Source organism: Pipistrellus kuhlii, unplaced genomic scaffold, assembly GCF_014108245.1.
Source record: "Pipistrellus kuhlii isolate mPipKuh1 unplaced genomic scaffold, mPipKuh1.p scaffold_m20_p_15, whole genome shotgun sequence".
Lineage (NCBI taxonomy): Eukaryota > Metazoa > Chordata > Mammalia > Chiroptera > Vespertilionidae > Pipistrellus > Pipistrellus kuhlii.
Genome location: NW_023425460.1, coordinates 23263584 through 23286691, shown reverse-complemented (window position 1 = coordinate 23286691; position 23108 = coordinate 23263584). Strand labels below are relative to the sequence as shown.

The following is a 23108-nucleotide window of genomic DNA, read 5'->3' as shown; positions in this document are numbered from 1 at the left end:
GTCAATAAGAGGATAAGGGGCTGAGACCGTCACCAGCAGGTAGGAAGGTTTTATCTGCTTGAGAAATAGCGATTGGAAGACATCATCCCTGACGAGGAAAAACGAGCATGAAAGCAAAGTGACAACAGTAGTACTTTTTCCCAAATCTAAACACGGACTCACTTTTTCACATAACGGTATGAGTTCATCCTCGAAAAGGTCTCTTGGGAGTTTCCCAATAAAGATCTCACAGCCCCTTTCTGGGGGCGCAGCATCCCAGCCAGGTGGAGGGCCCCCGTATTTTCTTTGTCCATTTTCCTGCAAATCCAGGGGAGGTTGAATGGGGGACAGAAGAAAACGAGAGATCTTTAGTCCAAGCTTCTCCATTATTTTTCAGAATTATTCACAGTTAGAAACAAACTTATCATTGACAGATAATAGTGGACGGGCCAGAGGGAGTAAAAACCATGTAAGTCTCTGCATGTGGATTTTAATATCACATGTGAACACTGATAAAGTGCTGAACAGATATAAGGGGTTCTTATTTTCTGGTGCCACTCAAAATCACCTCATCACCAAAGGATCTGACTACCCTTGGGATCCACTGTGGAGGCTGTGTAGTGTGGTGGTCAGTGCCCTGTAGCTGGACTCCTTGGCTCTGTGACTCACTAGCCTTGGACAGATGACTTCTCAGAACCTCAATGGTCTCATAAGCACAGTGAGGACAATGTCAGCTTTAGATTCAAGGAGGGAATGCACCAGATATGTATGGACTGCGCTTGGCATGTGATATATATTTCTTGGTTATTAATTCTCTTCTTGCATTTTTGAATTTCGGTGGTTTCATAGGCCAAGGAAGGCAACACAAGACCCTAAATAGAAACATTGTGCAGATTACTCTTGGAAGGAGCGGCTGGCTAATTTGGGGTGTAGCTGGTGAGGGACTTAAATCTATTTCCAAAGTTGACAAAGTGGTGAGAGGTGTTTACTAATGTTGGATCTCTTTGTGGGGAATAATGCTGCCCTCTGTCCAAATAGAATTAGTTTCTATTTTTTCCTTTGTCCTAACAAGTCCTTGGTTAATTTCAGGTCCTTATTTGGGGAGGGAGGAATAGCATGGGTGCTTTTCTGAAATGACAGCTATATTTTTCTAAAGGTTTAGGACTTAAAAGTAATTCCGGTTTAATGTGATGTGTAGGCCTAATCCACCACTGTAGATCTGCTGAAAAAGGTAAATTTACTTTACACTTAAGTATAGCCAGAACTCGTTACCATTGTGTGTGATTTTTGAAGAAAGGAAACTATAAGGGACCAGAGATCAATATGCATTACTAACTTCTACAAATAACACTTAATACGTTTTATACTATAAAATGATACATGTTGGAAAAAACTTAGTAATGTATAAGGTAAAAAGAAAGTTCCTAAATGCACCATCCTACCCATCCATAGATATAGTTATTATTGAAAGATTGCACTTCCTTTCCAAATACTTTTTATACATATTTAAAAAAAATATGTGGATTGTTTAAAAACATTGTTGTGTGCTCTGGCCAGGTGGCTCAGTAGGTTGGAGCTTTGTCCTGTACACCAAAAGGTTGCTGGTTCAATTCCTGGTTGGGATGAGTAAGTCTCTCTCTCTTTCCCTCCTTCTCCCCTCCCATCCCCATCTCTACCTCTCCACCCTCTCTTCCTCTCTATCTAAAAATCAATAAAAAATACTTTTGGGCGAGGATTAAAAACAACAGCCCAAGTGTGGCTAAGTGGTTGAGCATTCAATCTATGAACAGGAGGTTGTGGTTGATTCCCAGTTAGGGCACATGCCTGGGTTGTCAGGCTCAGTCTCAGGTAGGGGTGTGCAAGAAGTAGGTGACAAAATGATTCTCATCATTGATATTTCTATCCCTCTCTTCCTCTCACTTTTTTTTTTGTCTGAAATCAATACAAAACATTTAAAAACAAATATTGTTTTGTACAATAATTGTTGTTTGAAACATAGTAAAACAGCTTCCAGCTTCACTGATAAATCTTTATATATGCCAACTTGATTATTTTCTCAATTATTTTATGTGTTAGCACCAAGGTTTTTTAGAGCACAGTATTTCAATGATGTTTGTGGTTGTGATCACATTTTTAATCCTAGTAATTTATATTATGTTGCTCTAAATTAAAAAAAAAAATGTCAGATGGGTGATCTACCTTGCCTTGATTACTTTTTGCTTTAAATGACTGAATATTTTTCATTTTACTAAATATTTAAATATTTGCTTCTAGAATTCTTGTATTTTTTCTTCTTCCCTGTATTCTTGCAGGATTATCCAGGAGCAAATATTTATTAGTGCTGAGAAATAAAAGAAGTGAAATGTTTGACATTTTTATTTTAAAAAGTTAAGAACCCAATGAGTTATATGCCAACTAAGAATGCCCTGAAAAGTATAAATTGAATATTTTCGGAGACAATATTGAATGTTTTATTTACTTACCTTCTTACAAATGCCTATATAGCCAGACTCTGTTCTAATCCTCAAACACCATCATGGGCTCTGGACTGTTACTATCCCCATTTTACACAGAAGCCCACAGAGTTTTAAGTAATTTGCTGAGTTGGGAACTGAAGTCAGGATTTGAACTCGGGCAGGCTGGTTTCAAAGTCCACCAGCTACATTTTTTTGCCGTGTTATATGGGAACCTCATCACTTATAACAGATCCATACATTTAAGTATTTATTTATGAAAAAAATTATCTTGCCATTAGCTTGAAACCTCTCTGTTGCATTAAAAATCCCTTTCAATTTCCAATTATTTTATTACATAATTTTTTTGGGGGGGAGAGAATACCTCATACTTATTGCTTATATGGAGACATTTTTCTATTTCCAAACTGTGGCCTGCCTTTTTGGGTTAACTCTCACCATGTGGTTGGTTGATGGTGATCATTTGGGCCGTTTTTGTATATCCCAAATGTCCAGACATACTGTTCAGTGGATTATTGGAAACAACTTAGAGTGAATGTTACAGTATTTTTACTCTTCCTGTTGAGGAAACCAAGTTTCCATCCCACAATAGTAACATACCAGAATTTCTGATTTGACAAGCCTTGTGTGTTTGAAAAATAAATAGGCAATGAACACAATGGCCTCTGTAAATTTTCCCTTCACCTTTCTTCCTTACTATAATTGCTACAAACGTCACCAAACTATTTTGTGCAAATCATGTGCATAGGTCGGAGAATTCATCTGCTTAAGAGCCAAAAGGATTGGGCAGGAAACCTTTCCATGGTTTCTATAAACACTTGAATTAAATTCCCCAAGAATATTTTTGGGATCCCAAAGGGTCAGACTTATTCAGAGATGCCACAGGGTACATGCACGGAGGGGGGGGGGGGGCGGGGGAGGGATTTGCTTTATGAACCACCCACCGGGCTTGGAATGCACCAGTGGTGGAGCTCCAGGCCAGGCTGAGACAGGCACCAGCATTAGTCATGGGGTCAGCATATCTCTCTTGCTCAGAAAGGACAGTTGGGAGCTGGATTGCTGGTATTTTAGACACTTTTTTTTTTTATAGTTGAGTTTAAAATAGATAAAGCCCAATTATAATTGCTCTTTCCCCTTCTGGCTAATGTTCTTCTTGTGGAATGTACCCCCCCCCCCCCCAAAGCACAAATATATTAATAGTTCAGAGAGAAAGAATATAGGATTATTTTTTCCATGAGAGAATGTTCATTCAACTCTGAGAATTTTTATTTTCTCAATTGAAGACTTGGAAACCGTTCACTCTCCCTAGTCAAATATGTATAGATGGAAATCTTCAACTATGGAAATTAAAAACTGATGATCTAATGGTAACAATAAACCCAGGGACTTTAACTTAAATATTGGATACCAAGCCTACCCAGTAACTCTGTTTATATGTCAGTATTTGGAAGTTCCTTCTGTCCCTGGATATTTTAAGCCTTTCCTGATGGAATCATGGAGTCTTTAAAGGATTATGTAAACCTTATTCTTGACATCGAATAAAATTGCACAACCTTTAACAAATGACTCCAAGCAATAAATCTTAGTGTAAAAGTCAAACAGATTGAGTTCGTTTTGGCCACCTGGCATCTGATTATACACACACACACACACACACACACACACACACACACACACACACATCTGGAGAATCTGGGATGAACTGCCTTCTTCTGCAGATGTTAAATGGCCAGATAGTTGATTTTCTACTTCCCCTTATAGCTGGGATAGCCATAGTTATAATAAAGGAAAATTGAGTTGTGCATAAGTTCTAATGACACAAACTCTAATTTTGAGCATTCTGTGACTGTGGATGCATTTTCATATTCAAGATTTGTGATATTTGGGGTTCATTCCTAAAAGCTTATTTCTTGAATCTTGTTCTTGAAATCAATTGGTTCTGTGAACCAGTATCCTTTTAATAAACCCATTTTCTGCTTAATCAACCAATATTAGCTTCTACTACTTGCACATAATACAAACAAAAGCAGAACCCACCCCTCCCCAAACAAAAACAAAAACAAAAAATCCCTGCTAAAACAGCAGATAACCCTAATTGAATTGGGCACTGTGCTAAGTGCTTTGCATGTATTTATTTAATCTTCTCAATATGGTTGATTGATGGTATGTGGATGATACTACTTATTTTCCATTTATAGATGAGGATTCCAAGGTACATAATGTGCCCAGATTTGTACAAGCAGTAAGTGACAAAGGCAATTTTTTGAATCCCGAGTCCAATATTTTTCTCTTGTTTTTATATTCATTGCACAGATGAGGAAACTGAGTTCAGAGAAATTCTGTAAGTTGCCTGAGGTCACATTGGTTTAATTAATTGCAGACAACACTAGAACAAAGCTCGTAAGATTCTTGATCTTGTAAACTTTGTGGCATATATACTGTTCAAAAGTCATGCCAGCTTTCACACTTACCAGCCTCATAGTTCTGCATGTTGTGTGTTACTCCTACTTTTTGGTTCAACATGAAGACCAGAGGGTTTGTTGTCCCCATAAATGAGTTCATTCATAAACTGGAAGGACATTAATGAATGAACCCTCATTCAGTCTGGTTGCTTTCCCCCCCCCCCCCCCCCCCCCCCCCCCGCCCCCATGACTAGTAATTTTAATTTCTTTAATGGTTCTTTGGGAATTTTATATTCTAAATCTGTAATCATCTTTATAGTTCTCTTTGGTTCTTTGATTTTTTTTTTTTCCCTTGCCCAGAGGGAGAAAGTGTGTATCTACCCTTCCTAATCTGCTTTCAGGTATTCTATCCATTTTCCAGTGACTGAATTTCTTTCTGTTCCTGTTCTCTCAGGTGCTGGGTGAGATACCCAGACCAGGTGGCACTTCTAGCCTTCATAAGCATGCCAGTCGCCAGGGCCATACTCAGAACAGTGGTTCTAAGGCAAACTCATGGGGACTGTCCTCACAGTGGGTGCTGGTGCAATGAGAATGTCTCTCTGGACTCTAATCTATCACAGTTCATGAATTGGCAGTGTGCTTTCCCTGTTATTGGATTGTAAGAATAAATACAAATCTTTATTAGACATTATTTTTATGACTTTTTGTCTGCATACCACTTATATATTCATTATGTGATAGGGTTTAAGGCAAGTCTAAAAGACCTTAAATAAGATATTCTAAAAGGAGTCTTAGATGTGATTTTTAACTTGGTTCTGCTTATTGCATTTTTGTTGCCTGAGGACAATGGACAGGGCTATAGGGAATATACATCTGCCTTGTGTATTTAGTTTGTTCACTTTCATATTCTGTGAAGATGATTGACTTGAAGAGCTAGCTGTCCATGCTTTTGTGTTTTTGAGTCATGACGTCCACACTGATTTTTAGGCTGATCAAGCAGAAAACCTCATATGATTATAGTTTTTGGGGAACCTCATAGTTTGCAAAGATTTTGACCTTTGTTTTGAAACCTCATATAAAGCCAGCTGTCTATTTAGGCTATCTGAGGAGAAGTCCATTGCAGTTGAAAAATAGCTACTGGGAGGTATTTCTGTTTGTTGGGATGCTGCAGTTCCCATCACACGTCAGGCACACACGTTTCCACAAAAGCATGCATGGGCCTGTTCCTTCATGTGGAGTCTTCCACACCAGGCAGTGGCATTTCCGGCTGGTAGAAGCAACGCTTCTTAAGAGCTTTAAAACCAAGTTGGCCTGTGGATGGCTGGGGTGATAAGTTTAGGGAAACACATGCCCTTTGATGATTTGCTCATTTCATCCTTTTCTCGTGCTTAGTCTACCTATTTAAAGAATTGGTATTCCTGCACTTGGTGAATGACCTAAGTCCTTGGATAGCAGGAACATAGGCAGGTGGTGACAGGCAATAGGAGAAGATGTGGGACCCAGGAGCTATATTTTACCATGAAGTCAAATTGCTATTTCTGTCCTCAGGATTTTTGGGTAATGGTTGGAAAAGAATGTCAATGCCCCAGTGTTTTTCCATCTGCCTCATCCTGAGCTAAGCTAGATCAAGCCTATCGTAAACACGGAGGTCCTAAGTTACTTATTTTTATTGCCTTACTTGTGGGGGGTGGGGGAGATTGCAATTTGAGAAATTTCTACATAAAATTACTAGAGTACCAAACCAGAGAGATGGGGGGTTTAACTTAATTTGGGGTACCATTGTAGGAGGGGCTTGTATCCTAATCTGATTTATGTCCATCTAGCACCATCCCTTGTACCTATGACTTGCACATATTCATTGAGGAATTGAGCACATTAGAATAAAATAATGTGGTTGCATGGAACCTCCATTTAAAAGAGCATGCATAGAAAGCAAAATCTGAGAGGTAGGAATTAAAGACTAGGAACTTTGTTCCTAGTTTGAGGAGATGGAGGCTGATGGCCAATCCCCCCCCCACCCCTCCCCCCCAAAAAAGAGAGAGAAGGATGAACCCACTTATTTTATCTGCCGTGAGTCTTAATGGATCTTTGAACTTCAGACATACTGTCTTCACTGCTCAAAGGCGTTGTGCATTTTACAAACATTTTGGTTAAGCAGTAATAAGTTTTCTTTAAAAACTGTGGGTGAGCTTCTAACGTAGTGTAATAGATTAAGGATTAGAGCTGTGGTTAGCTAACTTTTTCTGTAAAAGGCCAGCTAGTTGACATTTTAGGCTTTCAAAAGAACTGCCCTTTTAAAATGCGGAAAAACATTCAGAGCCTGCAGCCACTACAAAAACCAACTGTAGCCACATTTAAATCTTGGATCATTGTTTGCAGACCTCTGGCTTATGTCTCCTTTGAATTGTATAAAGATGGGGCTATTCCAACTCAGAAATAAAGTATATTCAAACACATAGAGAATCAGAAAAAATAGCCTAATGAACCTGGCACCTATTATCCAACTATAGTAATACAATGTTATCTGTTAAAATTTCCCATTTTTTTCTTCTCTTAAATGTATGCTTCTTAAATTTTTTTTAACTTTATGAGATTTTTCCTTATAAAGAACAATCCACATCATTTTAGAAAGTTTAGAAAATAACCTTGTTATATATAATGGTTGTCATTTTAAAGCACTTTTAATTAAAAAATTATCTTAAAGAAGAAAAGACATTTTGAAAAAAGAGTATCAAACAAAAAAAAAGCTGAAACCGGTTTGGCTCAGTGGATAGAGCATCGGCTTGAGGACTGAAGGGTCCCAGGTTCGATTCTGGTCAAGGGCATGTACCTTGGTTGCAGGCACATCCCCAGAAGGGGATGTGCAAGAGACAGCTGATCGATGTTTCTCTCTCATAGATGTTTCTCTCTCATAGATGTTTCTAACTATCTCTCTCTCTTCCTCTCTGAAAAAAACAAACAAAAACAAAACAAACAAACAAACAAACAAACAAAACTTACTCCAAATCAGAGATTTACATTTTGTTTTTCAATGTTTTTTACTGTGTGAATAACTTCTTAAAATATTATTTGGAAGTTTATATAAATTTTACATTCTGATTTTAAAGTAAACATTAAAATTTAGGTATTTTTTCCATGTCTTTGTTTGATATCAGTTTTCCATGGCTTTATAATTTGAAAATAGAAGGATTTTATGTAACTGGTAATATTTTATTGGACATTCAGGACGTTTCATTTTTAAACATCAGAAATTTCACTATCATGAACATCCTTATGTCTAAATATATGTCCTCATACCGTAGGTCAGAGGATGGTCAGGCTTAAGCCCCTAAGTAGAAGGGTAGTGCCCACAGCTGTGTTACACAGTTAAAGCAGCCTATGTTGCCATTTTAAATTTTGGATAAATTAATCCTCATTGCAACTACTTTAAATGCATCATATCAGGGCCTAACATCAATTCATTGTGTTCAATAGTAGGAACTAAAGAAACAAAAGAGTAAAACAAAAAATGATTAAGTTTACCAAGGATAACCATTGGATTAAGAAAACAGTAGGAACAGACTGATGAATCTCAGTGAGAAGGTGGGGGTGGGTGGGAAGAGATTAACCAAATAATTTATATGCATGTATGCATAACCCATGGATGCATATAGTAGTGTGATGAGAGAAGGTGTGGAAGAGAAGGGATTAGGGTGAAATGAAGGGGGGGCAATGGGAAAAGATAAGGGGACATCTGTAATACTTTCAATTATAAAGATGAAGAAATTAAAGTTTAAAGCTACAAATTGCAAAAGCAATGCAAAATCAGTAATGCATATTTGGTATTTTAAAAATTCCAATTATGATAAATTTGATGTAGTAAATTCATAGTCTAATATAAATTAATGATGTTTAATGTATCTGAAGGCTAAAATTAAAGTTTAACAATTTTTTTTAATAAGAAAGCAATGACACTATTATACTGACAAAAATTTATTGTGTTGAATTATTTTTTAGAAAGTAGATTATCAATAGGGTAACTGGATAAACAGTGCTAATAACACCATATTTTAAATAATTTAAAATTACAAGTATTCTGAGTCTACTTTAAAAATATATTCAGACTATTTCAGGATGATGTTTATTAAATATATATTTAGCTTTAGTAGTAGTAGATTTATAGTTTAAACTGACCCCATACTGGGTGGAAAGTTTTCTGAAAATACATCTATAAAAAAATCTATTTGTGCCCTGACTGGTGTGGCTCAGCTTTTGTCCTATGCACTTAAAGGTTACTGGTTGATTCCTAGTCCAGGCCTATGACCAGATGGTTTAGTTTGGTCCCTCAGGTTACATTTATTGGCAACTGATCAATATTTCTCTCTCTCCCTTCCTCTCTCAAATCAATAAAATGTATCAAACATGTAACATTTGCCTAGTTTTTGTTTTTTTAATTTATTGGGGCGAGATTGGTTCACCAAAGTACACAAGTTTCAACTGTACAACTCAATAAAACATCATCTGCACTGTGCATTGTGTGCCCATCACCCCAAGCAAAGTCCCTTTTTGTCCCCGCTCCCCATCTTTGCCCACCTCCACCTACCCCTCACTCCCCTTCCCTTTTGCCTGCTTTTAATGAGAAGATTTCAGATGGAAGGAGCATCGCCTGTCACAGAGTGTTTGACCCACATCATTGATGACTTCGTGAGGAAAGGATTAGCCCAATGTGATTTTTTTTTTTCTTTGACTCTCAAAGAAATACTAGTTTTAGAAAATTTAGAAAGCACAGCTCAGAGTTAAAAAAGTGGAGAAAGAGAGCTCTAGACATAATCTCATTGCCTGGACACAAAGACTTTTTACCAGTTAGCACAGCAGCACTCTTCTAAAACATTTCTATGTGGCATAAGGCAAGCTAGGAAGTTGAAAGCTAACTTGTCAACATATTTTTTTAAGGCTTTTTTTCCTTACTGACCTTATTTATTATTTTTTTTTTTAAGAGAGGGAGAGTGAGAGAAATGTCAATGTGAGAATGAACATCCATTGCTGCCTCCTGCATGCCCCCTACTGGGGATCAAGTCTGCAACTTTGCCATGTGCCCTGACCAGGAATCCAGCAGGCAACCTTCCAGGACGGGGAAAGTCTCCCAACCAACTGAGACATGCTGGCCAGGGCCACACAATTTGTATCAATAATATTTATTAAATGTCTACTACTTGCAGGGAATTGTGTTATTTTACTCTCTGAGGTAATTTTTAGCTAGTATTGTCCAGAATGATCCAATTATTTAAAGATAATATCACAAAGTATATTTTTAAACAAGTAGGTGTATTGTTGTATCAGACTGGTTCATGTTATTAAGTAACCTGCAAAATTCTATTTTTTGACAGCTGTATTTGTCTTGCTAGTGATAAGCAAGCACAAATTAATCACCCTCTGTGTTTTTTTAATTCTTGTTTTGCAAGTATTCAACATTCAATATCAGACTGTAATGTAAATCTTTCAAACCCTAGCTTAGTGAATACCATACAATTTGAAAAGATCATTTTATGCTCCTTGAATTGGCTTAAGATGTTTATTTTCATTTTTGTACAGAGATTTAAAAAAGAAAATAAACCTGATGTTGCCCCCCTTTTTTTGATGATGATAATCTTTCCTCCAATCCAGAGTAGGAAGAATGAAATATAGAGAAGGCGAAAAGATGTTTCCTAAATTACAAAGAGGTTGAAGCTGTGTTTTAATACCTGTTTGTCTCCTCTTCCAATCAGTTAGTGCAGTTTGCTGACTAATGATTAGACTGAGCAGATACTATAATCACAAAATCATGGCTCATGGAGTGGGGGTGTGGCCCAGCCAGTCTGAGGGGAATTAAGCTCTGGTTAAAGGACATGTTTAAGACCACGTAACTTGGATGTGTGGTAGAGACTAGTCTCTGTCAGTCCCTTTGAAGTTTTGGGTGGTTTTCAATACTTTGCAGCCAAAAATTATAGAGACTTTTCAGTTTGTTAAAAATAATTGAACCAGGTCTTTAGCACCCTAAAGCGAGGTGGGTGGGGGAAAGGGATGCCTGAAGGGGTTGTTGGGGGAAAAACAGGAGGGATATGTAATACTTTCAACAATAAATAATTATTTAAAAAAGTTATGTGCATGTTTACATCTTGAAGAGAAGATTTAGATCTAGATAACTAGGTTTTAGAATTTTAGCCTTCTACATTCTTGGAGAATTTCTGATCTAATAGTCATTCTGTCAACAAATAAGTATTAATTTAAAGTGAATCATGTTACAAGGGTTTAGGCTCAACAAAATACCCTTAGAATGCCCTAACAGGCTCACCTCTAAAATTGCAACTTTAAGGCAAACATTATAGCAGCTCTTAGTTTTGTAAATCTGGTCAGCAATGTGGGCCAGTAGCACTGGAATTATAGCCTTTAAACCTTGGACAAGTTGCCTAACCTCCTTGTGCCTTGTTTTTTTTATCTGGAAATTGAAGACCATCAATTGGCATTAAGGATTATCTGAATTAATATACATAAAGCAGTTAGAATATGTGCCCAATAATTGTTGACTATTATTTTGTTGTTATTAATGTGTGATCTAAATCCTTATTAACATTTTCTCAATGTAATTGAATATATGTATAAGATCAAAGTAATATACAGATTGACCCTGTATTTTTGGGGGTATTTTATTTGAAAACATTTTAAATGATAAAGCCTTTTCCTTTATAATGCAGATGCTGTTTTTTTGTTTTTTATACCTCACCCGAAGATATTTTTTCCCATTGATTTTTAGAGAGAGAGAGGGGACAGAAAGAAACATTGATGTGAGAGAGACACATGGATTGTTTGTCTCCCATACACACCCTAACTGGGGAGTGGGGATTGAACCTGCAATCCAGGTACCTGCTCTTGACCTGGCCGATGTTCTAATCATTGAGCATTGCCAGCCAGGGCTGTAATGCAGATGTCCTTAAATAATATTAGGTTTGTAAAATGATCACCAGGGGCTACTTTAGTCTCTTTAAAAAAATTTTTTTGTAAGCCTTTTATATAGCTGTAATAATGTTAGAATTTTTTTTATCCTGCAGACTGTTTTAAATGATCACATAATGACTGAATACAAGTTCATTTGTAACAGAATATTCAGATAAAGGGGTCTCCTTTGGACTCTAATTTGGATAGGAAGCCAGGTCACTGGACCACTGAACAGGGCATAGCTGTAGGGAAAACTGTTTAACTGTTTTTCTTTCTTAACTGAACACCCCATGGCCTCCTTCTATGCTGCAGTTTAGAAATGAAATTGAGTTTGAGAGGAGTTTTTGGAGCTTATTCAAAGATAATAAAAAGGTAATATGCAAATCGATCGAATGGCAGAATGACTGGTCACTATGATACTCTCTGACCACCAAGGGAGAGACGCTCAACACAGGAGCTGCCCCCTGGTGGTCAGTGGGCTTCCACAGAGGGAGTGCTGTTCAGCCAGAAGTTGGGCTGATGGCTGGCGAATGCAGTGGTGGTGGCAGGAGCCTCTCCTGCCTCCATGGCATCGCTAAGGACCCTTTGGAGAGATGTCCAACTGCCGTTTAGGCCCACTTTCCCCGTGGAGCAGGCCTAAGCCGGCAGTAGGGCATCCCTCAAGGGGTCCTGGACTTCAAAGAGGGCTCAGGCCTTACCCCCTAGTGCATGAATGTCATGCACCGAGCCTCTTGTTCAAAGATATTTGGAGACCACTGCTGGTATGTTGTGAAGCCTAGTTATCCCTAACTGGAAGGAATTGCAAGGTGATATTCAACTTACCTAAGGCAGGGGAGAGGGATTCGAGAGCTTGGTGGGTATTCTCTGCTTTTGGACACACATTGGCTGGAGGGTCTAACTGCCTGCTGAGTTAGCTACTGGCTGGCAGTGGGCTGGCGTGCTGCTGTAATTTTGGCGAGGAGAGCTAGATCCTTGTGTCATTCATACCTCCAGAGTTTGTTGGTCAGAGAGTATGTGTGTTTCCAGGGATTGGATTTGGCTCTATGTTGGAATCTGGGGTTGTTTTCCATCTCCAAGAGAGCTGCGTAGAGTTTCAAAAGCTCTGCAGCAGCATGCTGGCCAGCCAGAGGGGAGTGTAGCCAGGTGAGAGATCCCTAACCTTGGAATTAAGAATATCCCTGGGGATCCTATAAAGTATCCCATGAGCTTTATATGCCTGCTAGGCCCAGAGAGCTCAATGTCAGTATCAGTCAAGTTCAGAACTTTTCTGTCCCTTCCCCTTTGCTTTCATCCCTCTCTTCTGCTTCAATTATAGCTAGCAAACGGGCGTAGAAAACTATGCTTCTGAAAGCATAAAGGAGGAAAACAGAAAAGAAATCGCACCCCACCTCTACTGGGATAGGGAAGTGGCTGTAACTTTGAATAAAGTTGTTGTTTTTTATACTGGACTAGACCTAATTATTTAGCAGAGATTCTTTTATTACCTGAAAGTTGCCAGAAAAGGAATGAGACGTGCCTCCAGTTTTATCTGGGGGAAAAGGAAGTACCAGAGACCAGAATAAAGTTAAATGGACAATTTATATTGTTTTAGGGTTATTTCTCATAGAAGTCTGCTTGTTGAAGGTACTGATTATATATTCCGACCTTACTTATTAATTTCATTCCTTTTATACATTTAGGTGTGATTGCTGAGGCATTATAAATAATGTCAGACTAGTCTCATATACATTTCTATCATTATGTTTTGGATCATTAGAGATTTGCTTACAGAAGGGGAATACTCATATATCAATATTGGCAAGTTGCTTTTCAATAGATGCTCTCCACTATTGACTTTGCATGAATGTTTCAGATACAAAGAAGTTCAAAAAAATACTGACTTAAGAACAATATTTGATTTTATAACATCTATGGAGGGGTTGACTATAAAAGGAGACAATCCCCACTATTCAACTATATTAATCAGATGTTAAAAAATTATTCTGAGGGTATTTGTTTTGTAGACTGTAAACTTTATAGAATTTTCTCTATGAATTATAAAATACCACTTTATGCAGGAGAAGTCTGCATAAAAAATGTTTCAATCCGTCATTAATTTTAAAGCACATTAAATTTGGAGATAAAAACATCTAGACTAATTTGACTTTTAAGTATTAAAAAACGAACAGCTCTTTCCAGCCAGCGCCAAGCCATGGATTGCCATGACCTCAACAAGCACGAGCTCCTGTGAATATACTTTCAGTACTCTGACATGTGCAGGCAGGGGCAAGGTCAAGGAGCTGCACCCCAACCATGGGCACCGTGGGGAGCAGCCACCTCAAATGGAGACACAAGAGAGAGAAGCAGGCTCTCGCGGGTTCCTGATGGCAGGCAATTTTCCTTTTCCTTTTTTATATGTTTCTTGCTTCTCTTTATTAGTTTATACCCAACTGCTCACATTCTAAGGATTTTAACATATTTTGCATTTTTTTTAAAAAAAACTTTATACAATTGGTGTCACACTGTGTATATTTTACATGATTTTCTTTATTTTACTCCACCATTTGTTTTTGACTTTCATTCTAGTGGTCCTAGGTTATTCATTCTCAGGCTACGGTTTTATACTTACTACATACATTTACCAGAATTTATGACTCCTCCTTCTAATGATCAGTTTGCTGTCCTTACCAGCTGATTGTTACTTAGACATGCTTTGGTAAATGCCATGTATTGTTACATCAGGGCTGGGCCAGCTGGGGAGAGGATCCGTGACATGGGCCGCTACTTTCCCTTTTCTAACTTGGAGTCCTGAAGGGAGCCAGGATGGGAGGAGGGACCTTTTAACCACCCGTCAGCTTACAGCTCCAGTGCCCTGGGGAGGGCCTGGGACCAGTGAGCTTCACTGAACCAGACAGAGGTGGAGTCTTGCTCATGTAACTGCAGGTGTGGATTGAGCCTTGAGATGGAGGACAGAATCAGCACCACCCCGAGTTGCAGTGGTGTCCTTAGTCCCAGAGGCTCAGACCCACCCTCCACCCTGCTCCCATGCCACTCAACAGGATATTCTCCCTCTTGCTTTATTGTTAGTCACATGTATAAGCACAAAACAGAAAACAGCAGGGAAGGAAGAAGTTCCAGAATTTTTTAAAAGTACAAGAAATATTCGTGCCCAGGCCACGGGAGTGGATGGCAGACCATAGTCAACAGAGCTGGACTAGAGGCTTGTTCCCTCTCCCCAGAGCCTGGCCAGCCCCAGGGAGCCCTCCACCGGCGGCCAGTCCATACAGGCAGAATGCTGACCAAGGGAACCCTCTGCCACAATGAGGCTTCCCCACTCGGGGAGAAAGGCCATAGGTGCTCTGTCAGTTACAGTTTGCTCAAGCCATGTTGAAAGGTTCTGCGGGAACACCGACAGGACAGCACTCGGCTTGCCAGACAGGAAAGGATCTGATTGGCAACACCAGTTTGGTCTTGAAAAAATGAGTAGAAATGTCCCAGGTAGACTGAGGGATCAAGCAAGGAGTATAGACTATTTGGAAATCAGAGGATTCTAGATCCGGTGCCATGGAGCATGAATTATCTGAATGGTAATGTGCCACTGAAAGGTTTTTGAGCCCTGGCTGGTTTTGTTCAGTGATTAGAGTGTAGGCCTGCGGATTGAAGTGTCATAGGTTTGATCTCCAGTCAATAGCATGTACCTCGTTTGCAGGTTCGATCCCCATCCTTGTGGGACACGGGTGAGAGGCAACCGATTTATGTGTCTCTCTTACATAGATATTTCTCTCTCCCCTCCTTCCTTCCACTCTGTCTAAAAATCATTGGAAAAAGTATCCATGGTAAGGATTAAAAAGAAAAAAAAATAAAAGAAAATATCTTTCCGGCCTCTGAGCCACACAGTCAAATGTATTTATAAAGGCCTTGGTCAGAGAGATGTGTGGGAAGCAGGGGGCACATGGGTGCCTGCAGAAACTCTGGGAAAAGTGGGGTTGAACAGACCAAGTCATGGCGTCTAAGCCTTGGTTACTTCATTTGTGAAATAGGATATTCTCTACTTCATGGTGAGAGAATATATGTGTTTGAGAAACCATTAAATAACCAAATATAAGACCTGGATTTAGAAGTTCAGCTGAATCATATTGCACTGAAATGGTACTGGCTTTGAGGTCCTCAAAGCTTCCAGATATCCAACCTTCCCTTCATCTATAAAATGTGGCCATCAATCTCCACTTCATAGAATTGAAAATAGTAAATGAGAGAATGCCCCTAGCCCAGGCCTGATCTGGAATACCATCTGAATCACTAACTGGTTTCCTGTTTGAATTCTGGATGCCCAGTGACCCATTCTCAACCAGCCAGAGGAATCCTTATAAGTTATTCCATGCTTGAGACCCTTTAATAACATTCCTTGGCACAAAGGATAAATTCTGAATGCCCTAAGGTGGCATGGGTAGGCCCTGCCCAGTCAGCTCTTCTCTACTGGTCTAGTGGAAATGCAATTTAGCAGAACAGTTTGGAGGCTAAGAATCCAGTTTGTGACTGCAGAGTCTTAAGTGGGATGTTTAACTGTTTTGTGCTTTCTGTGAAATGGGGATAATACTCTTATTGAATTATTATGAATATTGAGTTACTATACATATAGCAGTAAGCACAATGTCTCACATTTAATAAGTGCTAGTTAGCTATTTAAGCACCTAAGGACAATGATTTTTGTCTTATTTAATTCTGTATCCATAATATCTAGAATATAGAGTAAGTATATAATATATATTTTTGAATGAATGAAAAAATCCTAATAATACACTAATATCATAATATCTCCCTTGCCCATGACTTAAATTAAATTTTGAAAGGTCTGTCATGAAATAATCTGAAATCTTAAGCCTATCTAAACACTTTTCATTAGTATGAAGAATTAGAAACAATGCTGAGCATTATATTATCTAGAACAAAACATGCCAGGACTTAAAGATTAATTGAAAACTAAATGTAGTACGTTTTGCCGTAATCTGACAAAGGGCCATGTAATAAAGAGACACTGTTGACTATTTTATTGTTATCCACATAGACATTGGTACTTAGAACAACAAACAAAAATTGGATTAAGTTGGAAAATTATGTATGTGTGAATGACAATTGAATCGCTGAGAATTACAATACTTTGTAAAAAGAGAAACATTATTTCTTCAACTAAGATAATTTATGTTTAATATTAGCTTACTTTTTAAGGTAGTAAAAGCTCTCCAAAGGAGGTTATCATAAAGTTAATTATATACAGGTAATTCTTAACATCTATGAATAGACAATTTAGGATTTAAAAAAAAAAAGAATATGGAGAAAAATTATATTGTCCTAAACTATTGAGTAGATGTTACAAGAATTAACTGGAATAGTTAGGCTGACCAGACAGTCAGTTCTTCAATCCCACACCTAGAAGTCCTTCTACATTTGCAATGATCTCTCTGGAAACTAAGGTTAGTGCCTAGGTTGTCTGTTTTCCAATGATTCTTGAAACACTGGTCTGGTTCTACTTCACCGACAGCTTTGGATGGCAAATTCCAGCTGCCTTTTCATATACTGATACTCCCTTTAAAAATTGTGATTGTCTCTGTAACTGTGGACACTGATTCTGCTTTCAAATGATAAGTTAAGGTTGAGAGAACACACCTGCAGGGTCACCTACAAAACTGAAATGATGCAACTCCCCCCTCCCCACACCTAGAGTTATATGACTGTTGTTACCATTTTGTATCTCAGGACCACTCGCATTCCCACTATGAGTAAATGTCTCAGCACTGACTTCTGTGGGTCTCAGCAGATGTCATAAGAAGTTCCTACCTGGACCAGGCTATATCCTGTGCGCTGGACCAGTGCGCGAAGGGCTGCTTCCTTCTGGGTGCCGCTCAATCCATCCCCGGATTTGTGATTTGATTCCATTGAGAGTGATTATCAGCAAAAAATCAGGTTAATTAGGGTTGCTCACTGAAACCAAATTTAAGATAAATTAAGTAAATTGCTGTTGCCAAGTCCAAACTTGTCCTTCTCATAAAGGACATCTTTAGGAAACATTCTCTGCAAATGAGACATCAGGTTAGAGCAACTAACAGCCACAAACAAACAAGGCCAGTTACATATCCTCATTAAGGAAGAGATTTTTAAAAAATGTTCAATTTTAGCTGAAATTTGAAGTTAAAAAATGAGTGGTGTCCTATCTCCAATTAGAATGCAGATCAGTAATTCTCAATTCAGTGACCTGTGAATGTCACCAAATGCTCAGATACAAATTAGCTCTTGTCAATTAAAAGAATATGCAGAATGATCCTTATAGATGTGGGAAGGAGTACACTGTTACTAAATCGGTCAACTAGAATAAGGTATCAGGATCCTAAGAGTGTTAGCTTCATTTATGTCCTCTATGTGTTTAACTAAGACATCTACTTACTAGAGGCCTGGTGCACAAATTCGTGCACAGGTGTGGTCCCTCGGCCTGGTGGGTATCAGCTGGCCAGGAGGAGGGACTACAGGAGGTTGGCCAGCTTGGGGGAGGGACTGCAGGAGGTTGGCTGTGGGAGCATATTGACCACCAGGGGGCCGTTCCTGTATTAAGCATCTGCCCCCTGGTAGTCAGTGCATCTTCATAGTGACTGGCCAACCATTAGACAGGTTGTTTGGTGGACTGGTCGTAATGGTCGTTTAGACTTTTACATATACAAAGTCTCCAAAGATAAATTTCTAGGACAGAATGCACTGGGGGCAAAAACAGAAGTCCTCCTGCAAACTATGTAATAAAAATGTCACCTGCGTTTTAACTAAACAACAATAGATTCTTTTGAGTGATGTTGAAAGGGCTTGCTAACATCTGGATGATGTACTTCACAGACATAGAGTTCTTTGTAAAAATCTAAGAAACTATGTAAGTTTATATATGTCTGGGCTTATGTAGATATTAAGGTGCAATGTCAGTATTTTATTGTCTATACTGTCTGTTTTGGTAGAGATCTGAACCCATTTCAAATATGATGGTTATTGTGACTCACAGGTTTGCAGGGCAAGGATATGGCCATGCTGCAGGTCCCCACAATAGTGGTGTGAGGTTCTGAAGTTTCCCATGAGTGTAATCCGAGTGCACTTGCTGAGTTAGAGCGTGAATGGCTCAGTGAAGGTTCTGTGCTGGATTTCCACTCTGCTTAATGTGCTCTGCCAACCAAGACAGTGGAAACATGTTTTATGATGGGTTGAATCAAATGCAAATCTAATGTAGGCCCTTTAAAATTTTTTTTCTGTCCTGCATATTGAGATATTGGTTGATTTTGGTTGTCTTGAAAAATTCCAAGTGAAAAAAGATAACAATAAAAATTTGAATTGAATGAACCATTAATGATATAGAAAACTGGGCCAGAAATTAGGTGCTAAAAAAAAAAGAAAAAAAGATTAAGAACCTGAGGTAATAATTTCAGTAAAATGTAGAATTAAAATATATCAAAATAACAGAATTTTAAAATGCCCAAACTAATAGACAAGCATCATTTAGAAAGCAACATTTTCAATAAAGTTAAGAAAACCAAAGGAAAGAAATAATGAGATTCCAGAAAAATAACACCCATTAGCTGTTACAAGGACAGTTTTATGCTCTTCACAGAAACATGGCCATGCTTGCCCTTGCCCTTTCTAATAATTCTTGCTTACTTTCGACGCCGTTCAATTAATTCAGTCTTCACCCATTCACTCTCTTTAGGCATATTTCCATAGCGCTGTCTGTATATCAGCCCCATCGCCTGCCCAGTTTTAGGGCATTGAGTTTTATTGGCAGTAGGCTAACATACTCGCTTCTGTATCTGCACTTTGCAAAATGTAGTGATTTAAAAAGAAAAAGAAATCCTAACTTCATACCTTGGCTATGACAAATTAAAGGGAATCTTTATGGACGACAGTGGTGATTTGGTGTATTCGTAGCAATCCAGGGAGGAACAAATTGCTTTATAGACACATTTATAATATAAATGCTCTTTCTCGGGACACTACAAGGTAGGGAAAACAAGATGTGTTTTCACTCTATAATCCCAACCTGCTGGTGAATACAGTCATGGAACCGATACAAATATATCTATATCTATATCTATATCATCTATATCTATATCTATATCTATATCTATCCTCTTAAAAACATAAAATGACAAAAAGGATTTTGAAGATTTATAAAGAACATTAACCTGTAAGACAAAATCGAATTCCTCCCCTGTTCCCAAATGTTACTAAAATTGTGTGGGTTTTTTTTCCTTTTTTTCTTTTTTTTCTTTTTTCATCTGGATACTCTCAAACTCTCCCACAGTGCTGAATTTAACCTGCAGAAGCAAGGAGGCCATAAATGGACTCGTGGTCTGGTGAGGTTAGTCATGAGTGTCTTACAGATGTTTGCAGGCAGAATCTGTTGTTTTTTAGCCAATTTGTAGATTTTTCCTTTGCTGAACTTCATCTTTTCTATCAAAAGATAACAGTTTATGGCGAAACAACTTTTATTTGCAACACCTATCTTTAGTTTTGGTTAATAATTAGCAAAGGGGATCAAAGATATTTTACATCAGAAAGGCCTTTTGGTTACATAATAGATTCACTCTGAAACTATTAAGAGAATCTATATGGCATCTTAATATAATGTCAAGAGACTGGAAATCAGAACATTGAAATAAAATTCAGAATTTGCCATAAGAGAAAATTGGTCTTCAAAAACAACTCGCTCTCCCAACTTTGAACCTGAATCCCAGATAAATATTTTTTTTAGGCAAGTCAAACTTTTGTTTCAAAAATTGGTCAAAGGTTTTTCAATATGTTATCTAATTTAGCACCTTGTGAATTCTTTAGATCTTAGGGAACTGCATTTTACAGATAGTTCCTGATGTAATTTATTGAGGCAATAGATCTAAAACCTCTATAGAGCAGGCTTTGAGACCATTGGAGCTAAGGAAAGCACTCATGACAATTGGTCACTATTCATTCAAAAATTATTTACTGAGTACCTACTATCATCCAAGCATTTTTTGAGACATAGGGATGTAACATAGAACAACACAAACCCTAAAATCTCAGCTTTAGAGTAGTTGATGGAGTTATAAAGTGGTTAAGACAATAAATAAAATAGTGATATGTATAGTGTGCTTATGATAATTTCTGTGGACAAAAAAATAAAAAGTGGAAGAGGAATATAAAGTGAAATATAAAGTATGGGGGTGGCATTTTTAGATAGTGTGGTCTAGATAGAGTAGATTTGGGAAGAGAACTGGGTGAAGTGAGGGATATATTTGGGAGAGAGCATTCAAGGCAGTAGGTCTGGCAAGGGCAGGGGCTTGCTGGTGAAACAGTGAGGAGGCCATATGGAGATGATGAAGCCGAGTGCGTGAGGAGAGAAGTGGGAGTTGGGGTTTGGGAGATAATGGGGGACCCGGTCATGTAGGACCTTCTACATCATGAGAAGGGCTTTGGATTTTGCTCTGAGAAGTGAAGCCAGACAATCGACAAGATTTTACTTGAGTTTTAACAGAATCACTGTAACTGTTGAGAGAACATTGAAGGGAGTCAAGTGGCACTGGGACTGAGGTGAGGAAAAGGAGGTGAGTTATGCAAACACAGGGTCTGGTCCTGTTTTTATTTAAAAGTTTGCTAGTTTAAATTATGATTTAAAAAAATATCACAGCCTGGTCAGCATGGCTCAGTGGTTGAGCATCGATCTATGAACTAGGAGGTCATGGTTTGATTCCTGGTCAGGTTTCATGCCCAGGTTGTGGGCTCGATCCCCAGAGTGGGGTTTGCAGGAGGCAGCTAATCAATGATTCTCTCTTATCATTGATGTTTTTATTTCTCTTTCTCTCTGCCTTCCTGTCTGAAATCAATACAAACATATTTTTAAAATATTACATTAAAATGCCACATTTGTCTTGCTTACTGAGTTTTGATATTTCTTAAATTTTATGTTCAGGGTGGTGCCTCACTCTCCTCAAGTTGGCAGGGAATAAAAGGGAGAAGCAGGAGACCAGTTAAAAATCTAAGCAACATCTAGGCAAGATAATAGTGACTTGGACTAGGGTGGTAATAGTGGGGAGGGGTGATGAAAAATGGTCAAATCTTGGATATAGTTTACAGATGAATGCATTGTGAGAAAAAAAATGAGGAGTCATGGTTGGCATCCCAATTTTTGGCCTAGAAAACTAGAAGAAGAGATTTGTCATTAACTGAGTCTGGGAGCAGCAAGTTCATGGAAGAAGAGCAGGAATCAGCTGTAGGCACGTTGATTTTGAGATGCCATTAGATAGCCATTAGTAGAGAGGTTAAGTGGACAGTTAGATATATGAGTCTGAATTTTACGGGAGAGTTCCAGACAGGACATATTGATCTGTAAGCTATTTACATAGAGCTATTTAAGCTGTAAAATTGGATGAGGTCATCTAAGGACTGAGTATAGAAAACAGGTCCAAGGACTGATCTCTGGGGCACTCCAGCTTTTGGAAGTCAGAGAGACAAAGAGGAACTAGCAAAGGAGAATGGGATGGGACAGTCAGAAAGGTAGGGCAAGAACCAGGTGAGTAAGGTGGATTGGAAGCCAGGTGAAGAAAGGATTTGGGGGAACAATTGAGTGATCAGATGTGCTAATCTTGCTAAGTCATGTAAGATGAAGCCTGAATAGGAACACAGATCCCAAAACAGGACATTAGGGGTTCAAATCCTCATTCTGACTCTTATAGTGAATTCTGGGAAAGTTCCTGTCCCTCTTGCTGCCTCAGTGTCCTTGGCTGAGGAGGCAACAGTATTTCTCAGAGGGCCATTGTATTGCATGAGTAAATATATTGAATGGACTTTGGAAGATTTCCAGGTATATAGGTATATAGTGATCAGCATAGGCATATAAAATGTAAAAAGGAAAAATAGAGAGGCAATATGATTGATCACCAAGCACCTCAGCTTCTCAATTCAGAGGTTCTTCAGTAAAAAATTCCACTGATTGGTGGAACAATACTGTTATCTAGGTGGGAGTGGCTGAGAGAAGAAAGGGGTGAAGGAATGAAAGTTGGATAGATTAAAGTCACAGGAAATATTACAGAAAATAATCAGGACACCACCCCACCCCTACCCAAGCATCAGTTTCCTCACTTGTGGCTTGGATAACTAGCAGGCCATGAACAATGCTGCTGTGAAGATCAAATGAGAAAACACCCATGGAGTGTTTACTTTAGGACTGGCCTATGCAAGCATAGTGACATGACATGACTTACTATTGTTACTACAAAAATGATGCTGGAGGATAAAAGCAGTGGAGGAATACCAAGGTGATTCCAGA

The 23108-nt window shown here is 38.5% G+C and overlaps 1 protein-coding gene across 4 annotated transcripts in view; it reads right to left on the bottom strand.

The window, feature by feature from the left end:
• A1CF (APOBEC1 complementation factor) overlaps window positions 1-23108 on the bottom strand; it is a 71814-nt gene that overhangs the window by 33037 nt on the left and 15669 nt on the right. For 2 of the 4 annotated variants that reach the window (XM_036438448.2, XM_036438451.2), the window contains exons 2-3: window positions 17621-17764; window positions 163-297 (exon numbers count right to left, since the gene is read on the bottom strand). In XM_036438448.2, the coding sequence (XP_036294341.1) occupies window positions 163-297; window positions 17621-17719 (234 nt within the window). In that variant the 5' untranslated portion in view covers window positions 17720-17764. Of the gene's footprint in view, window positions 1-158; window positions 298-17620; window positions 17765-23108 lie in introns of all 4 variants that reach the window. The other 2 variants (XM_045581874.1, XM_036438452.2) reach the window with 2 other exon arrangements.